This window comes from Euprymna scolopes, chromosome 9 (genome assembly GCF_053919585.1).
Source record: "Euprymna scolopes isolate OS-2025 chromosome 9, ASM5391958v1, whole genome shotgun sequence".
NCBI lineage: Eukaryota > Metazoa > Mollusca > Cephalopoda > Sepiida > Sepiolidae > Euprymna > Euprymna scolopes.
This window is the reverse complement of record NC_136490.1, coordinates 40,228,153-40,244,944: the sequence shown is the minus strand read 5'-3', so window position 1 is coordinate 40,244,944 and position 16,792 is coordinate 40,228,153. Positions and strand designations below refer to the sequence as shown.

At 25.2% G+C, this 16,792-nt stretch overlaps 1 protein-coding gene across 1 annotated transcript in view; it reads left to right on the top strand.

The window, feature by feature from the left end:
- Positions 1 to 16,792, top strand: part of LOC145284506 (DNA excision repair protein ERCC-6-like) — an 83,120-nt gene that overhangs the window by 22,360 nt on the left and 43,968 nt on the right. The window contains exons 8-14 of the mRNA XM_080133388.1: positions 577 to 702; positions 2,805 to 2,957; positions 3,404 to 3,539; positions 5,855 to 6,025; positions 6,959 to 7,135; positions 8,613 to 8,729; positions 14,915 to 15,010. Coding sequence (XP_079989514.1) covers positions 577 to 702; positions 2,805 to 2,957; positions 3,404 to 3,539; positions 5,855 to 6,025; positions 6,959 to 7,135; positions 8,613 to 8,729; positions 14,915 to 15,010 — 976 coding nt within the window. The remainder of the gene's footprint in view (positions 1 to 576; positions 703 to 2,804; positions 2,958 to 3,403; positions 3,540 to 5,854; positions 6,026 to 6,958; positions 7,136 to 8,612; positions 8,730 to 14,914; positions 15,011 to 16,792) is intronic.

Genomic DNA, 16,792 nt, shown 5'->3' with positions numbered 1-16,792 from the left:
TAGTTTAAGGCTATATCCAGGACCCAACGTATAATCAGATTGGCACTTATGGCGGCATTTAAAATTAAAGAAAATACAGAAAAGTCTGTATGATGTACGTATCAGTCACGAGACAAAGATGAAAAATTCCAAAAATTACGTAATTTGATCAACTAGTATTTTTTTTTAATTCCAGAAAATCAAATTTTACTGTTTTGATAAGGGTAAAAAAAATGAAAACAACGAATCAGTGGACAAGGGCAGACAACCATAATGTATATGGAAACTGTCAAAATAATCACTGATTACCTCCCCTTACTATATTCTCTAGAGAAACATGGCCTTGTTTGTCACTTATTGGTAATAAAACGGCAAATTTGTTTTTTGTAAATAAAAAAAGAAACTACGTAATCAATTTTTGTAATTTTTTTGAATATACAATCTTCATTCCATGACAAGTAAGTACAATATAAAAGTTTTTTTTTTTTCATTTTTGTTCATCACTATAAGTGCCAATCTGATTAAAGCACCAAAAATTTTTATTGATCAATTAAATTCAGTTTTGTCTATTAAACTCTTTTCTGAACTTTGTTTTAGGAAATTCCGTATACAAGAAGAATTTGAACGAGCAAATGGTCCAGACGAAGATTCGGATTCTGACTCGGATGCTGAATTTGATGGTGGTCTAAAAGTGCCAAAAAAACTTTGGAAAAAACTCTATAAGTAAGTTTTTTCTTGGATATTATAGTCTGCATTGGCATTCATTATTATTGCTATGATGTTTAGCTGTCCCCAAAAATAATCCAAATTCTACCCAATTTTACACCATTAGTGATTACTGCACTATCACCTTACATTCATTTACCCTTATCCTCGAGTGGCCTTCAGGCCTTGATAAGTGGTGACTCTTAAATAGATAAAAAAAAAACAAAAACATGAAAAGGTTTTATAGCTGCAAAGCAAGAAATATATACAGGTGTTATGTAAAATTTAGAATATTATTTAGAATAGAAGAATTCTGTTAGAGTATGGTGTCCAGGATTCTGCTTCATATCTGATACGTGATACAGTTCAAAGACTGGCTGCTCGAATGGATCTGCCTTATGAAAGGAGATTCAAGACATTTAACCTTTTCTCCCTTGAGCACCAACGATTATGCAGAGAGCTCATTTTGGCCTATAATCTTCTAAATGGTCATTGTAATCCGGCGCTTATTATTCACTCCTGCACTAGAAAGTGGTCAATGCATACACTACAAGAAACTATTTCATCGACGATTTTGATTAAGCTTGAAAACTGGAGGAGGACTCCTTTCTCAATCAGAATCCCGGGACTTTGGAATAGACAATCAATCCATTTCATTTATCTTTATCTTAGTTTGATTTCTACTGTGTTTTTATCTTACAAAGAGTCAATATGTTGAAATGAATCTTGCATAAACAGTGAAAGTTACACATACTTTAAAGTAAATAAATTGTAAACAGGAGCAGATTTGCATGTATACCATACCATACTGAAGTGGCACTCCCACTGGGCAGGTTGAACCGGCTTCCTATGTAGGAGAAAGTTTCATGGGAGTATGAAATTCACAAGCGATCCATAATCGCATGTATAGCCCGTTAGGGGAGATGACGACTTTAGATTTTGCAGCTCTTGTAAGTAGTGTCGACATTCCCCTATATACAACGCCTGGTATTCCCAAATAGTCACCCATCTGGTACTGACCAGACTCAACGTTGCTTAACTTCGATGATATAATGAGAATCAGTGTGTCAATGTGATTATGCTGTTTATGTTGCACTTCCATGTCATTGTGTTTTGTTTTGTTTTTTCTAAAAAGTATTGGGATATTTTTCAATGTTTAGGCTAGCCTAATCTAATAATTATTGTTCCATTATGATTAATTTTCAGTAACTAAAAGACGATATTACATTTGTAAAGATTTTTCACTTGTTTGAAACTTGCAGTTTTAGTTATACACTGTGAAATTTGGCTTTTGGATACAAGACAGCAAATTTTCTAATTTCCAACAAGCTTTGGCCACTCGTTGACTAAATGAGCTACAAAATAAATTTAGTACCAGTGTTTTGCAAAGATGCTCACATTGAACGTTTTTGGAGTTTGTTTATTTACACTTAAAAGAAAAATCTAGCTTGATCGCCAGTATACTATGAATCATATTAAGAAAATCCAATGTGTTATCTGTTGAAATTAATCTTATATGAATGAAGTTACATTTCTGTATAAATTTTGTACTTTTTTTTATTATTAGAGAAATAATGTTTATGCGGGTTTAATCTAAAAGTTATTGCTTTTATTATGATTGATTTCTATTCACCCTAAGATGATGTTATATTTGTTTAAAGTCTGCATTTGTAGTTATACATTGTGAAAGTTGACTTCTGGACCAATAGCACACAAAACAGCAAATTTTCTAATTTCCAACCAACTTTGAATGGTCATAATTCAATGGCTAATTGAGCTACCAAAATAAAGTTGGTATCATTGACTGTGTTTTGCAAAGATCTATGATTTACACGTCACATAACTCCAATCCTAGACTCATATCCGTTTATCAAACCCTCCATCTTTGTTTTCCAGTCAATAATCAACAACAACAAGCAAGGGAGATCACTCTAAGAACTTAACACAAAGAACAGAACTCTTTCATACAAAGGGAGATAACTTATGTGCCGGTAGTAAAGGTTTTTAGATATAATGAAAATAAAATTTTGCTTTAGGACATCTATTCAAAGTAATGTTCTGAAAATGTAGGTACTGACTATGGAATAAAACGTGTCTTATTCTGTATTTTCTCATTTCAGATACCAAAAGACGGGTGTGCGTTGGTTATGGGAGCTTCACTGCCAACAAGCTGGAGGTATCGTCGGAGATGAAATGGGATTGGGTAAAACGATACAAACAATTGTCTTCTTGGCAGCTATCAGCAATAGTAAACTCAGGGATAAAAATTTAAAGTGAGTTGATAATCTTGATCTACAAACTAGTCATATTCAAAACACATAAGTTATGCAGCATTGAGCCTGGTCAGTACTAAATGTGTGACCATTTGGAAATACCAGGTGCTGTATGTGCTCTCAACTTGGCATTGTTTCCAGTCATCCTGGACTTATCCTTGCCACTGGAACCAAGCAGTGCCAACTCATAAGTGAGATATGGGATTGCGCAACCTTTGCTTTGTGATTACATGCACAGGCACTCTTACAGAGAGTATCCATTGTCTCTTGAGACAGAACAAAGGCCATTAATGTACTTAACTTTTGACTTTTGGCAGCATTAATAGGTTTAGCTAACTCCGCCCAAAGAACACACAGCATGTATGATTTTGACATAAAATTATCTGATGACTGTTGATATGACATAAAATCGAGCATCAAACTAATTGCTTCAATTTTTTTTTCAGCTATGTTGGTCTGGGGCCTTGCATAATTGTTTGTCCAACAACTGTCATGTACCAATGGGTTCGGGAATTTCATAACTGGTGGCCGCCTTTTAGAGTTGCAGTTTTGCACGCCACAGGTTCTTTCACTGGAAGTGAGGTAAAATATTTTCATAAAAATGTCCCTCATCAAAAATCCATACGTATTTATTATTAAATTTGTCTAAAAATTCTGGAAACAATTTCAGTACTTATTTAGAATTCAATCTATTTCAAAAAAATAAATTGCAGAAAAATCTTTATGATGTACATGCCCATCACAGAACGACGATGTCATATTCCAAAAATCACACAAATTGATAAAGTAGTTTTGTTTTTTTATATAGAAAATCATTTTTTTTAAATTTTTACCGATTTTAATAGTAAATTGTATCCATTACAAGACTGATTTTGGTCTTGATAGTTCGAATTTAGTTGTCTCTCCATTATTTATAAAATATGGCAAATCAAAATCTTCTGTCTTGCTTTGTCATAAAATTTGATTTTCTTGATTAAAAAAAAAACTGCTTGATTAATTTACATAATTTTTGGAATATAACATATTCCCAAATTTAGTAATCAAGTAAAAACTATTTTGAAATAAGAAAAATCATTTTTTATTTTAATTTAATTATTTTTAAGCTTTGTCTCTTTATTCTTTTGCTTCCAGAAAAAACGAAAAAGTTTGTAAACTGATCCCTGCAATGTTTTATTTGTTTATTAAAAGTTTTGTAAATTAAACTAAAGATTTAATATTTGATGCATAAAAATTGCCTAAGTCTAGAAGGATTTCTCCTTCACTCACCAAGGACAATAAAGGAGAGCATCCAAAATTCTCATTTAAAAAATCACGATCTCTACGTTCGTTTATTAAAATGTCTTCTTAAACCCCCCCCCCTTTAAAAAGAACAACCCACCTAACATAAAAATATATATATTCTCTCCATTTTTGTTTAAATAAATCTTTTCTTTATACTAAAAATCAGTGAATAAAACAAACAACTCAGGTTGTGTATGTTTGTTGACAAAATCCTTCTTAATATGGGGAGAGTGTTTAACTATTCTGTACTTTCACTTAACAAGCAATCCACTGTTACGAATTTGAAATAGGGGCACGTGAGTGAGGAAAAAATGAGAAATAGGGGTACAAAAAGTACATGAGAACCAAGAAAAAAATTTTTTTTTTTAAATGCAGCTACACTAAAAAAATAAATATTTAATATATTTTTCTTAAATGCCTAAAAAAAAGATGGAAAGTTATTGAAGGGTTGTTTAGAGATAACAATGTATTGTAAAAACAATTGTAAGGAAAGGCCTATCACAATGGCAGAAATATATCATATTTTTGCCACGACTTTGTAAATCTTAAGGTGTTGTTTTTTCAGCCTGCCAAGCCTATAGATAAATTCGGTAATCAGCTAGTGAACTATGAATTGAAAGATTTTATTGAACGTGAAACTGGCTTGGCTTATTAATGATGCATCATACCAGGGATCACCGTGAGTTGACTCGTTTCTATGAGCACTTCTCAATCGCCATTATTCAAAGGAATGATTTGAGCCTGCTCATGATTTATTGAGGATCATTCATAAGTACTTTTTCATTATGCTCATAGCACTATATTAATCTCTTTGTTTTAACTGGCCCTCCTTCCTCCCATTTTGCTCTAATGTAGTCAGAAGAAGTGGAAATCTTAGAAATCTCTGAATTAGTGTCTTTATACATATTGTTCAAATTTCATTAAAATTGGATATATGTATTTGAAGTTTTAAGAGGATTCTGTCTTCATGGATTACTTAAAGGTGGAAACACATATTTGACACAATGTAGAGATTTAGGCCACTTCCATTATCTACCCTAGAGAATTTTATGCATATGATATAAAATTCAGAAAAATAGAATATATTTGAAGTTTTAAGAAGAATATACACTCATAACCCTCTGAGGGGTGTACTTAGACATTCGGGATTATTTTGATTGTCTTCCACAGTGTATGGAGGGGTGTTTAAGGATGTTGTTTCAGCAAAAAAAAACAGAGTACTAAGCAGGCCGTGACGTGCAAGAAGAAAAGGAGGTGCAAAAAAAAGCAAACAGTCTTATCAATGCGCCCACCACAATTGTGACATCACGGGTATGCGAAATAAACTGTTTTATGTGACGTCGTTGACACGAGGCTTGAATGACTTGCAAAAAAAAAGTGATCCCTCCTTGTAAAAAATGGTGAAAGAATTAATGCTTTTGGCCAATTTTTCGATATTTGTCATCCTGTTTCATTATTTGTTATATTCCTATGTATCTGTTGGAAGGTTAGACTTTCAGATTTTACGTAGATTCTCTAACCTTTTTTTCTATAAGGAACACACAATCATCGAGTTTTATATATAAAAGATAACAGAAAATGTTCACTTATTTGCATTAATGTTTTTTTTCTTGCAGGAAAATTTAATCTATAGCATTAATAACTACTGCGGCATCTTGATAACATCCTACAATAGTCTGGTAATGCGTCAGGACCACCTTCTAAAGCATCAGTGGCATTATATTATCCTTGATGAAGGGCACAAGATCCGTAATCCAGATGCTCAGGCCACATTAGCATGTAAAATGGTAAGCATCATCTATTTGGTTCCAAGAGAAAAAAATTGCTAAACTATTAACTCAATAAATTAGCATTCTTTACACTACTGTTCTCATTTTGGTCGATGTAAGATGTGATCTTCTTCAGATATATCTTGTTGAACTCAGGAATGTTTCTGTCAAACTTGGGAATCGGGATGGAATTAAGAACAGAGCCCTTTATTTATTTCATGGGGGTACCATGCTCTCGTTCCATCAGCCAGCATGTATATACTTATCAGTATATGCTTTTGATAATGGTACAGGTCCTAAGTAATTCACAATTGTATTTTGCGGCCGTGGTGCAGTGGTTAGAATACTTGGAAAAAAAATTAATTGTAAAAGTGATATTCTGAAGGTTGAAGGTTCAATTCTCAGTGTTGGCAGATATGGTAATGGTACTTCATGCATTGGCAAATTGTAAAGATGTTTTGATACCGTTACTGAATAGGCATCCAAGAAAATAACAGTACTTACATCATCAGCGGTAAGTTTCACTGAGCATTTCCAACACTGGCGAACATTAACAAACTTTGCCGAATTAATTTAATGTACTTTTCTTGAATTGTTTTTTTTTTTTTTTCTGTTGTTTTTTTCTGGTTGTTTATAAGTACAAAAGTTTTATTTTTGTATGTTTTTCCATTGTGTGTAACACAAACTGGTTTACAAACATTTGTTTACTACGTATGTGCTTTCGTATGTTTTTGTCTTTGTCATGACCGTATTTTAGTTGCCACCTTGTGTATTTTCACATTCCACAGAAAATTTAGAAAGCCATTGTTAACATGGGGAAGGGGGGGGCGGTAAAACACACGGAAGTTCTTATATTTATAGATTTGGATTCGGCTTTCTTTGTTCGTAGTCATGCACGCAAATCTGTAGGTGCCTATTCATCAACAGCAGCCTTTCTTTTTTATGTTTCAGTTCCGTACACCTCACAGAATAATCCTCTCCGGATCACCAATCCAGAACAACTTGAAGGAATTATGGTCCTTGTTTGATTTTGTATTTCCTGGAAAGTTAGGCACTTTGCCTGATTATATGCAGCACTTTTCAGTGCCGATCGTTCAGGGTGGCTATTCTAATGCAACCGAGATCCAGGTATGTTTTCGTCCTAATCCCTAATTTTAAACAGTTATTCATTCTAATATTAATATGCTAATACGTTCATCCGTTTCTTTCTTCTTTTTTTCATTTTGTGTCACACTTTTATTAGGAATAGAAGTGGAAGGAGGAGAAAATCGGAGAAGGTAGAACTAACAAAAACAAAATGAGTTTATACAGAGTAACATTCCCCCTCCCCCCAAAAATACTACCCATATAAACAGTAATAAAATTTACAATGCTTTCTATTATCCAACCATATTTCGTACAAATAGACTTCAGTTTGTGCCTGGCTTGTCCATCAAGTTTCAATCATAAAAGTCCAACATGTTTGTTTCATTACCATTCACTTATATTTTCCAAATGTGTATTGATGCATTGCAAGCAGACTTTGACACAATGTGCAAAATTGTCAAAAACTCTGAGCTGAATTATAAAGGAGTAAAAGTCAAACTGGTAAGAATGCTAGGAGTCCTGGTTAGATTTTTCAGTCCGGCCTTAATTATTACTGAATAGTGGAAGATTTTAAAATAAGGAGTTGGAGTCGGTTGGACTCTATACTGACTCTTGGCACATTAAGCTGGCATGGTCCTCTTCAATTTGGGAATACTCTGGAAATTGTTTTGCTAGATATTATTTCTAAGATAATCCCCCAAATAAAAAAAATTGAGAGTAATCGGCTCTGTGAATGTGAAGATTACACCTACTACTAGTGATGGGACGATTCCAATATTTTTCTTAATCCTGATACAAATTACCTATTCCAGTTCTTATTCAAAAATCGCCTTAAAAGAATTTAATTTTTTATGGCTATGGAGGATTTAGTCTATATTTGCTCCTCATCTACTTTTAAATGTAGCTATGATTTTCTTTTTAATCCAGCAAACTTTTTAATGTTTTTCTTTTTATGTATTGTATCCAGGATTTTAATAAATTTCACACAATTCTATATTTTTCAATTGTGCCATTTTTTTCTATTTATTCACTTGCCCCATTTTAACTGTTGCATTTTTACTAAGCCATTTTTTCTGAAATGGTTTAAAATTAATAAATATTTCTCATTTTATCATTGGTATCAGCAATAAAAAATTAAATTTTAAACAAAAAAAAACAAAACAAAAAAAACAATCATTTTTAGAATCTGAAATCAGGGTAAATTTTTCCGATTTTTGATATTGATATTCCAAACGTTTCAATTATTTGAATTCTTGATTTCATCCCAAACTACCTATTACTGATGAGACAATTAGCAAAGTGTCCTCTAAACCATTTCAATTAACTTTTTGAAGTGAGGTGAGTTTCAACATTTTATTGAAATTCAATTCTCTTAAAACCTCTTGTGATTCAAGATGTCTTGAATTCTAATTGTTTGGAATTTATTATTGCAAAAAAACAAATTTTCTACAGTTGCTTTGATTTTGTTTTTATTTCATAAATGTAAAAAATGTATAAAAAAATTTTCTTTCTGTTGTAGGTAAAAACAGCCTACAAGTGTGCATGTGTGTTAAGGGATACAATCGGTCCTTATCTTCTGCGGAGAATGAAATCGGATGTAAAAGTCAACCTAAATCTTCCAACGAAAAATGAACAAGTAAGTCCCTTTTTTTTTTATTTAAAAAAAAAAATCTTGTTCATAGTGACTCAAACAAAGTATGTCAATATTTTAATCGGGGAAATTTATAACAACCAATTAAACAATTTCATCAAAATGCAGATTTTTGTTTCACTAATTCAAATTTGTTTTGTTACATAATGGATGGCCCTATGTCAGATAGCAATAGCATCAGCTAGTGTTAATCTTGACTAGGTCGTACTAAGTGCAGGTTGCAGTGCTACAAAGTTTAGAAAATAAACAAGTTCATACGTATATTAAATAAGAAGAGATGTCATGTAAGATTAGGAAGATCAAATAGGTTAAAAGTAGAGTAAAAACAAAGAGACGTCAGAACATGCCACATGATGTATGGGAATCACGCGAGACACATCTCTAATAATTTTGTAAGGAAAACTTTGATAATCACCAAGAGCGAAATGCTTCCTCTAAGATCTCTATCTGCTGTGCCCACCCCACTATCCTTATTAAAATAGTTAATTAGTTCAGAGAATAGAGAATACTAATCTCTCTCTCTCTCTCTCTCTCTCTCTCTCTCTCTCTCTCTCTCTCTCTCTCTCTCTCATGTCTCTACAGTTCTCTCCAAAAACAATCTTCAAACAACTCTCAGCCATCTTTAATCTCCTTTTCTACCCATGTAAAAAGAATTGTTAGAAAAATTAAAACGTTATAATATTTCTTGGAGATTCTGACCAGTTAGTGTTAAGTTAGTTATAGGTTTTAACTTTGATTATTATATTATTGTAGAACCATGCCACCCTTCTCAACAATCACTGATCTCAATGTTGCTTGCTATGGTTTTCTGTTCGTCATCTCTTCTGTTCTTGTTTCACAGAAAGATTCTATAAACCGAAGCATTGTGAGGAAAACAATTCAACTAAACATAAAATATCTTTCATAAAATTATTGAAAAATTCCTTTGACTTTTTTTTAACTAAAAGGAATTTTTTTTAGTAGTTTTATGACAAATATTTTATGTTTATTTAAATTTTATGACAAATATTTTATGTTTATTTGAATTTTATGACAAATATTTTATGTTTATTTAAATTTTATGACAAATATTTTATGTTTATTTGAATTTTATGACAAATATTTTATATTTATTAAAATTTTATGACAAATATTTTATTTTTATTTGAATTTTATGACAAATATTTTATGTTTATTTAAATTTTATGACAAATATTTTATGTTTATTTGAATTTTATGACAAATATTTTATGTTTATTTAAATTTTATGACAGATATTTTTTATGTTTATTTGAATTTTATGACATATATTTTTTATGTTTATTTGAATTTTATGACAGATATTTTTTATGTCTATTTAAATTTTATGACAGATATTTTATTTTTATTTAAATTGTATGACATATATTTTTTATGTTTATTTAAATTTTATGACATATATTTTTTATGTTTATTAAAATTTTATGACAGATATTTTTTATGTTTATTTGAATTTTATGACATATATTTTTTATGTTTATTTAAATTCTATGACAGATATTTTATTTTTATTTAAATTTTATGACAAATATTTTATGTTTATTTGAATTTTATGACATATATTTTTTATGTTTATTTAAATTTTATGACAGATATTTTATGTTTATTTAAATTTTATGACAGATATTTTATTTTTATTTAAATTTTATGACATATATTTTTTATGTTTATTTGAATTTTATGACATATATTTTTTATGTTTATTTAAATTTTATGACAGATATTTTATTTTTATTTAAATTTTATGACAAATATTTTATGTTTATTTGAATTTTATGACATATTTAATGTTTATTTAAATTTTATGACATATATTTTTTATGTTTATTTAAATTTTATGACAGATATTTTATTTTTATTTAAATTTTATGACATATATTTTTTATGTTTATTTAAATTTTATGACATATATTTTTTATGTTTATTTGAATTTTATGACATATATTTTTTATGTTTATTTAAATTTTATGACAGATATTTTATTTTTATTTAAATTTTATGACAGATATTTTATTTTTAGTTGAATTTTATGACAAATATTTTATGTTTATTTGAATTTTTTGACAAATATTTTATGTTTATTTAAATTTTATGACAAATATTTTATGTTTATTTGAATTTTATGACAAATATTTTATGTTTATTTAAATTTTATGACAAATATTTTATGTTTATTTGAATTTTATGACAAATATTTTATGTTTATTTAAATTTTATGACAGATATTTTTTATGTTTATTTGAATTTTATGACATATATTTTTTATGTTTATTTGAATTTTATGACAGATACTTTTTATGTCTATTTAAATTTTATGACAGATATTTTATTTTTATTTAAATTGTATGACATATATTTTTTATGTTTATTTAAATTTTATGACATATATTTTTTATGTTTATTAAAATTTTATGACAGATATTTTTTATGTTTATTTGAATTTTATGACATATATTTTTTATGTTTATTTAAATTCTATGACAGATATTTTATTTTTATTTAAATCTTATGACAAATATTTTATGTTTATTTGAATTTTATGACATATTTTATGTTTATTTAAATTTTATGACAGATATTTTATGTTTATTTGAATTTTATGACATATATTTTTTATGTTTATTTAAATTTTATGACAGATATTTTATTTTTATTTAAATTTTATGACATATATTTTTTATGTTTATTTGAATTTTATGACATATATTTTTTATGTTTATTTAAATTTTATGACAGATATTTTATTTTTATTTAAATTTTATGACAAATATTTTATGTTTATTTGAATTTTATGACATATTTAATGTTTATTTGAATTTTATGACATATATTTTTTATGTTTATTTAAATTTTATGACAGATATTTTATTTTTATTTAAATTTTATGACATATATTTTTTATGTTTATTTAAATTTTATGACATATTTTTTATGTTTATTTGAATTTTATGACATATATATTTTATGTTTATTTAAATTTTATGACAGATATTTTATTTTTATTTAAATTTTATGACAGATATTTTATTTTTAGTTGAATTTTATGACAAATATTTAATGTTTATTTGAATTTTTTGACAAATATTTTATGTTTATTTAAATTTTATGACATATATTTTTTATGTTTATTTAAATTTTATGACAGATATTTTATTTTTATTTAAATTTTATGACAAATATTTTATTTTTATTTAAATTTTATGACAAATATTTTAGGTTTATTTAAATTTTATGACAGATATTTTATGTTTATTTAAATTTTATGACAAATATTTTATGTTTATTTAAATTTTTTGACAAATATTTTATGTTTATTTGAATTTTATGACAGATATTTTTTGTTTATTTGAATTTTATGACATATATTTTTTATGTTTATTTAAATTTTATGACAGATATTTTATTTTTATTTAAATTTTATGACAAATATTTTATGTTTATTTAAATTTTATGACATATATTTTATGTTTATTTAAATTTTATGACATATTTTATGTTTATTTAAATTTTATGACGGATATTTTATGTTTATTTAAATTTTATGACAAATATTTTTTATGTTTATTTGAATTTTATGACAAATATTTTTTATGTTTATTTAAATTTTATGACATATATTTTATGTTTATTTGAATTTGTATGACAAATATTTTTATGTTTATTTGAATTTTATGACATATATTTTTTATGTTTATTTGAATTTTATGACATATATTTTTTATGTTTATTTGAATTTTATGACAGATATTTTTTATGTTTATTTGAATTTTATGACATATATTTTTTATGTTTATTTAAATTTTATGACAGATATTTTATGTTTATTTAAATTGTATGCCATATATTTTATGTTTATTTAAATTTTATGACAAATATTTTATGTTTATTTATATTTTATGACAGATATTTTATGTTTATTTGAATTTTATGACATATATTTTTTATGTTTATTTAAATTTTATGACAGATATTTTATTTTTATTTAAATTTTATGACAAATATTTTTATGTTTATTTAAATTTTATGACAAATATTTTATGTTTATTTGAATTTTATGACAGATATTTTATTTTTATTTAAATTTTATGACAAATATTTTTATGTTTATTTAAATTTTATGACAAATATTTTATGTTTATTTGAATTTTATGACAGATATTTTATTTTTATTTAAATTGTATGACATATATTTTTTATGTTTATTTAAATTTTATGACATATATTTTTTATGTTTATTAAAATTTTATGACAGATATTTTTTATGTTTATTTGAATTTTATGACATATATTTTTTATGTTTATTTAAATTCTATGACAGATATTTTATTTTTATTTAAATCTTATGACAAATATTTTATGTTTATTTGAATTTTATGACATATTTTATGTTTATTTAAATTTTATGACAGATATTTTATGTTTATTTGAATTTTATGACATATATTTTTTATGTTTATTTAAATTTTATGACAGATATTTTATTTTTATTTAAATTTTATGACATATATTTTTTATGTTTATTTGAATTTTATGACATATATTTTTTATGTTTATTTAAATTTTATGACAGATATTTTATTTTTATTTAAATTTTATGACAAATATTTTATGTTTATTTGAATTTTATGACATATTTAATGTTTATTTGAATTTTATGACATATATTTTTTATGTTTATTTAAATTTTATGACAGATATTTTATTTTTATTTAAATTTTATGACATATATTTTTTATGTTTATTTAAATTTTATGACATATTTTTTATGTTTATTTGAATTTTATGACATATATATTTTATGTTTATTTAAATTTTATGACAGATATTTTATTTTTATTTAAATTTTATGACAGATATTTTATTTTTAGTTGAATTTTATGACAAATATTTAATGTTTATTTGAATTTTTTGACAAATATTTTATGTTTATTTAAATTTTATGACATATATTTTTTATGTTTATTTAAATTTTATGACATATATTTTTTATTTTTATTTAAATTTTATGACAAATATTTTATTTTTATTTAAATTTTATGACAAATATTTTAGGTTTATTTAAATTTTATGACAGATATTTTATGTTTATTTAAATTTTATGACAAATATTTTATGTTTATTTAAATTTTTTGACAAATATTTTATGTTTATTTGAATTTTATGACAGATATTTTTTGTTTATTTGAATTTTATGACATATATTTTTTATGTTTATTTAAATTTTATGACAGATATTTTATTTTTATTTAAATTTTATGACATATATTTTATGTTTATTTAAATTTTATGACATATTTTATGTTTATTTAAATTTTATGACGGATATTTTATGTTTATTTAAATTTTATGACAAATATTTTTTATGTTTATTTGAATTTTATGACAAATATTTTTTATGTTTATTTAAATTTTATGACATATATTTTATGTTTATTTGAATTTGTATGACAAATATTTTTATGTTTATTTGAATTTTATGACATATATTTTTTATGTTTATTTGAATTTTATGACAGATATTTTTTATGTTTATTTGAATTTTATGACATATATTTTTTATGTTTATTTAAATTTTATGACAGATATTTTATGTTTATTTAAATTGTATGCCATATATTTTATGTTTATTTAAATTTTATGACAAATATTTTATGTTTATTTAAATTTTATGACAGATATTTTATGTTTATTTGAATTTTATGACATATATTTTTTATGTTTATTTAAATTTTATGACAGATATTTTATTTTTATTTAAATTTTATGACAAATATTTTTATGTTTATTTAAATTTTATGACAAATATTTTATGTTTATTTGAATTTTATGACAGATATTTTATGTTTATTTAAATTTTATGACAAATATTTTATGTTTATTTGAATTTTATGACAAATATTTTATGTTTATTTAAATTTTATGACAAATATTTTATGTTTATTTGAATTTTATGACAAATATTTTATATTTATTAAAATTTTATGACAAATATTTTATTTTTATTTGAATTTTATGACAAATATTTTATGTTTATTTGAATTATTTGGATTACTGTTTTCATCATGGAATCTAATTTGAATATATATTTTTCAAATATAAATAAAATTTGTCTTGAATAAGTTAACTGTTTCTTGTTTTTTTTTTATTTCTAGGTTCTGTTCTGTAGACTTACTCAAGAACAGCGGGATGTGTACCAAGAATATTTGGACTCCAGAGAATGTCAGAATATATTGAGTGGACGTTATAAGGTACTTTTATACATCTGTTTTATTTTTTTAATTGCATAGAGGATTTACCCCAAAGTTTGGAGGATTTGAGAATGAAATAAATAACTTTTCCTAGCGCACTCTACGGCATAGTTATCATAACAACTTTTGGTGCTTGTTAAGATCGAGTTGACAAATTGATTTTTTTTAAAAATATGTTGTTTTAAGCAAAAACAATATTACGTACTTGTCATGTCGAAAATAGTAATATATCTAAAAATTAAGAAAGTTCATCAAATAGAACAACTGCTATTGTGTTTTTAGTTAAATAAAGTCTTTCACTATAGGCAACAAATATTACAGCCATGAAGAAGTAATCTAAAATATTCATTTTGAGTTATGTTCCCTGTGTGTAGACTCATACTATTTACTTCATCATCATCATCATCATCATCATCATCATCATCATCATCATCAAGTCCTCAGTGCTTTATCCTTCGGTGTTGGCATAATCCTCTTTTTGTGTGAAACGTCTGGTCACAGGTACCACATATGTGGATGTCAAGGTTGGGTCGTCGATAGTGTCTGAGCTCTAAGGCTTCTCCAATCTTTCTCTCTATTTCTTCCTTCCCTTTGTGGAGACTGTTCCGCCAGCTAATCCTTTCTTTAGTATGTTCCTCCAAACTCTCGACATTGATGTTCATCGCTTTCAGGTGCCACTTTGTAACACCTTTGTAGCAAAGCTTCTGGCCTCTTACCTTACAGGTTCCATTTTCCAGTTCTCCGTGGAAGATCATCTTTGGGATTCGGTTGTCTTCCATTCTTTTACTTTATAACGTCTAAGAAAAATGCAATTTTACACAATTTTCCGTAAAAATTACTTTTAACTATAAATAACTTCCTGCTCCATGAATTTTCGTAATTTTTAGATATATTACTATTTTCATAATTTTTGGATATATTACTATTTTCGTAATTTTTGGATATATTACTATTTTCATAATTTTTGGATATATTACTATTTTCATAATTTTTGGATATATTACTATTTTCATAATTTTTAGATATATTAATATTTTCATAATTTTTGGATATATTACTATTTTCATAATTTTTGGATATATTACTATTTTCATAATTTTTGGATATATTACTATTTTCATAATTTTTGGATATATTACTATTTTCATAATTTTTGGATATATTACTATTTTCATAATTTTTGGATATATTACTATTTTCGTAATTTTTGGATATATTACTATTTTCGTAATTTTTGGATATATTACTATTTTCATAATTTTTGGATATATTACTATTTTCATAATTTTTGGATATATTACTATTTTCATAATTTTTAGATATATTACTATTTTCGTAATTTTTGGATATATTACTATTTTCATAATTTTTGGATATATTACTATTTTCATAATTTTTGGATATATTACTATTTTGATAATTTTTGGATATATTACTATTTTCATAATTTTCTGATATATTACTATTTTCATAATTTTTGGATATATTACTATTTTCATAATGTTTGGATATATTACTATTTTCATAATTTTTAGATATATTACTATTTTCATAATTTTTAGATATATTACTATTTTCATAATTTTTAGATATATTACTATTTTCATAATTTTTGGATATATTACTATTTTCATAATTTTTGGATATATTACTATTTTCATAATTTTTAGATATATTACTATGTTCGTAATTTTTGGATATATTACTATTTTCATAATTTTTGGATATATTACTATTTTCATAATTTTTGGATATATTACTATTTTCATAATTTTTGGATAT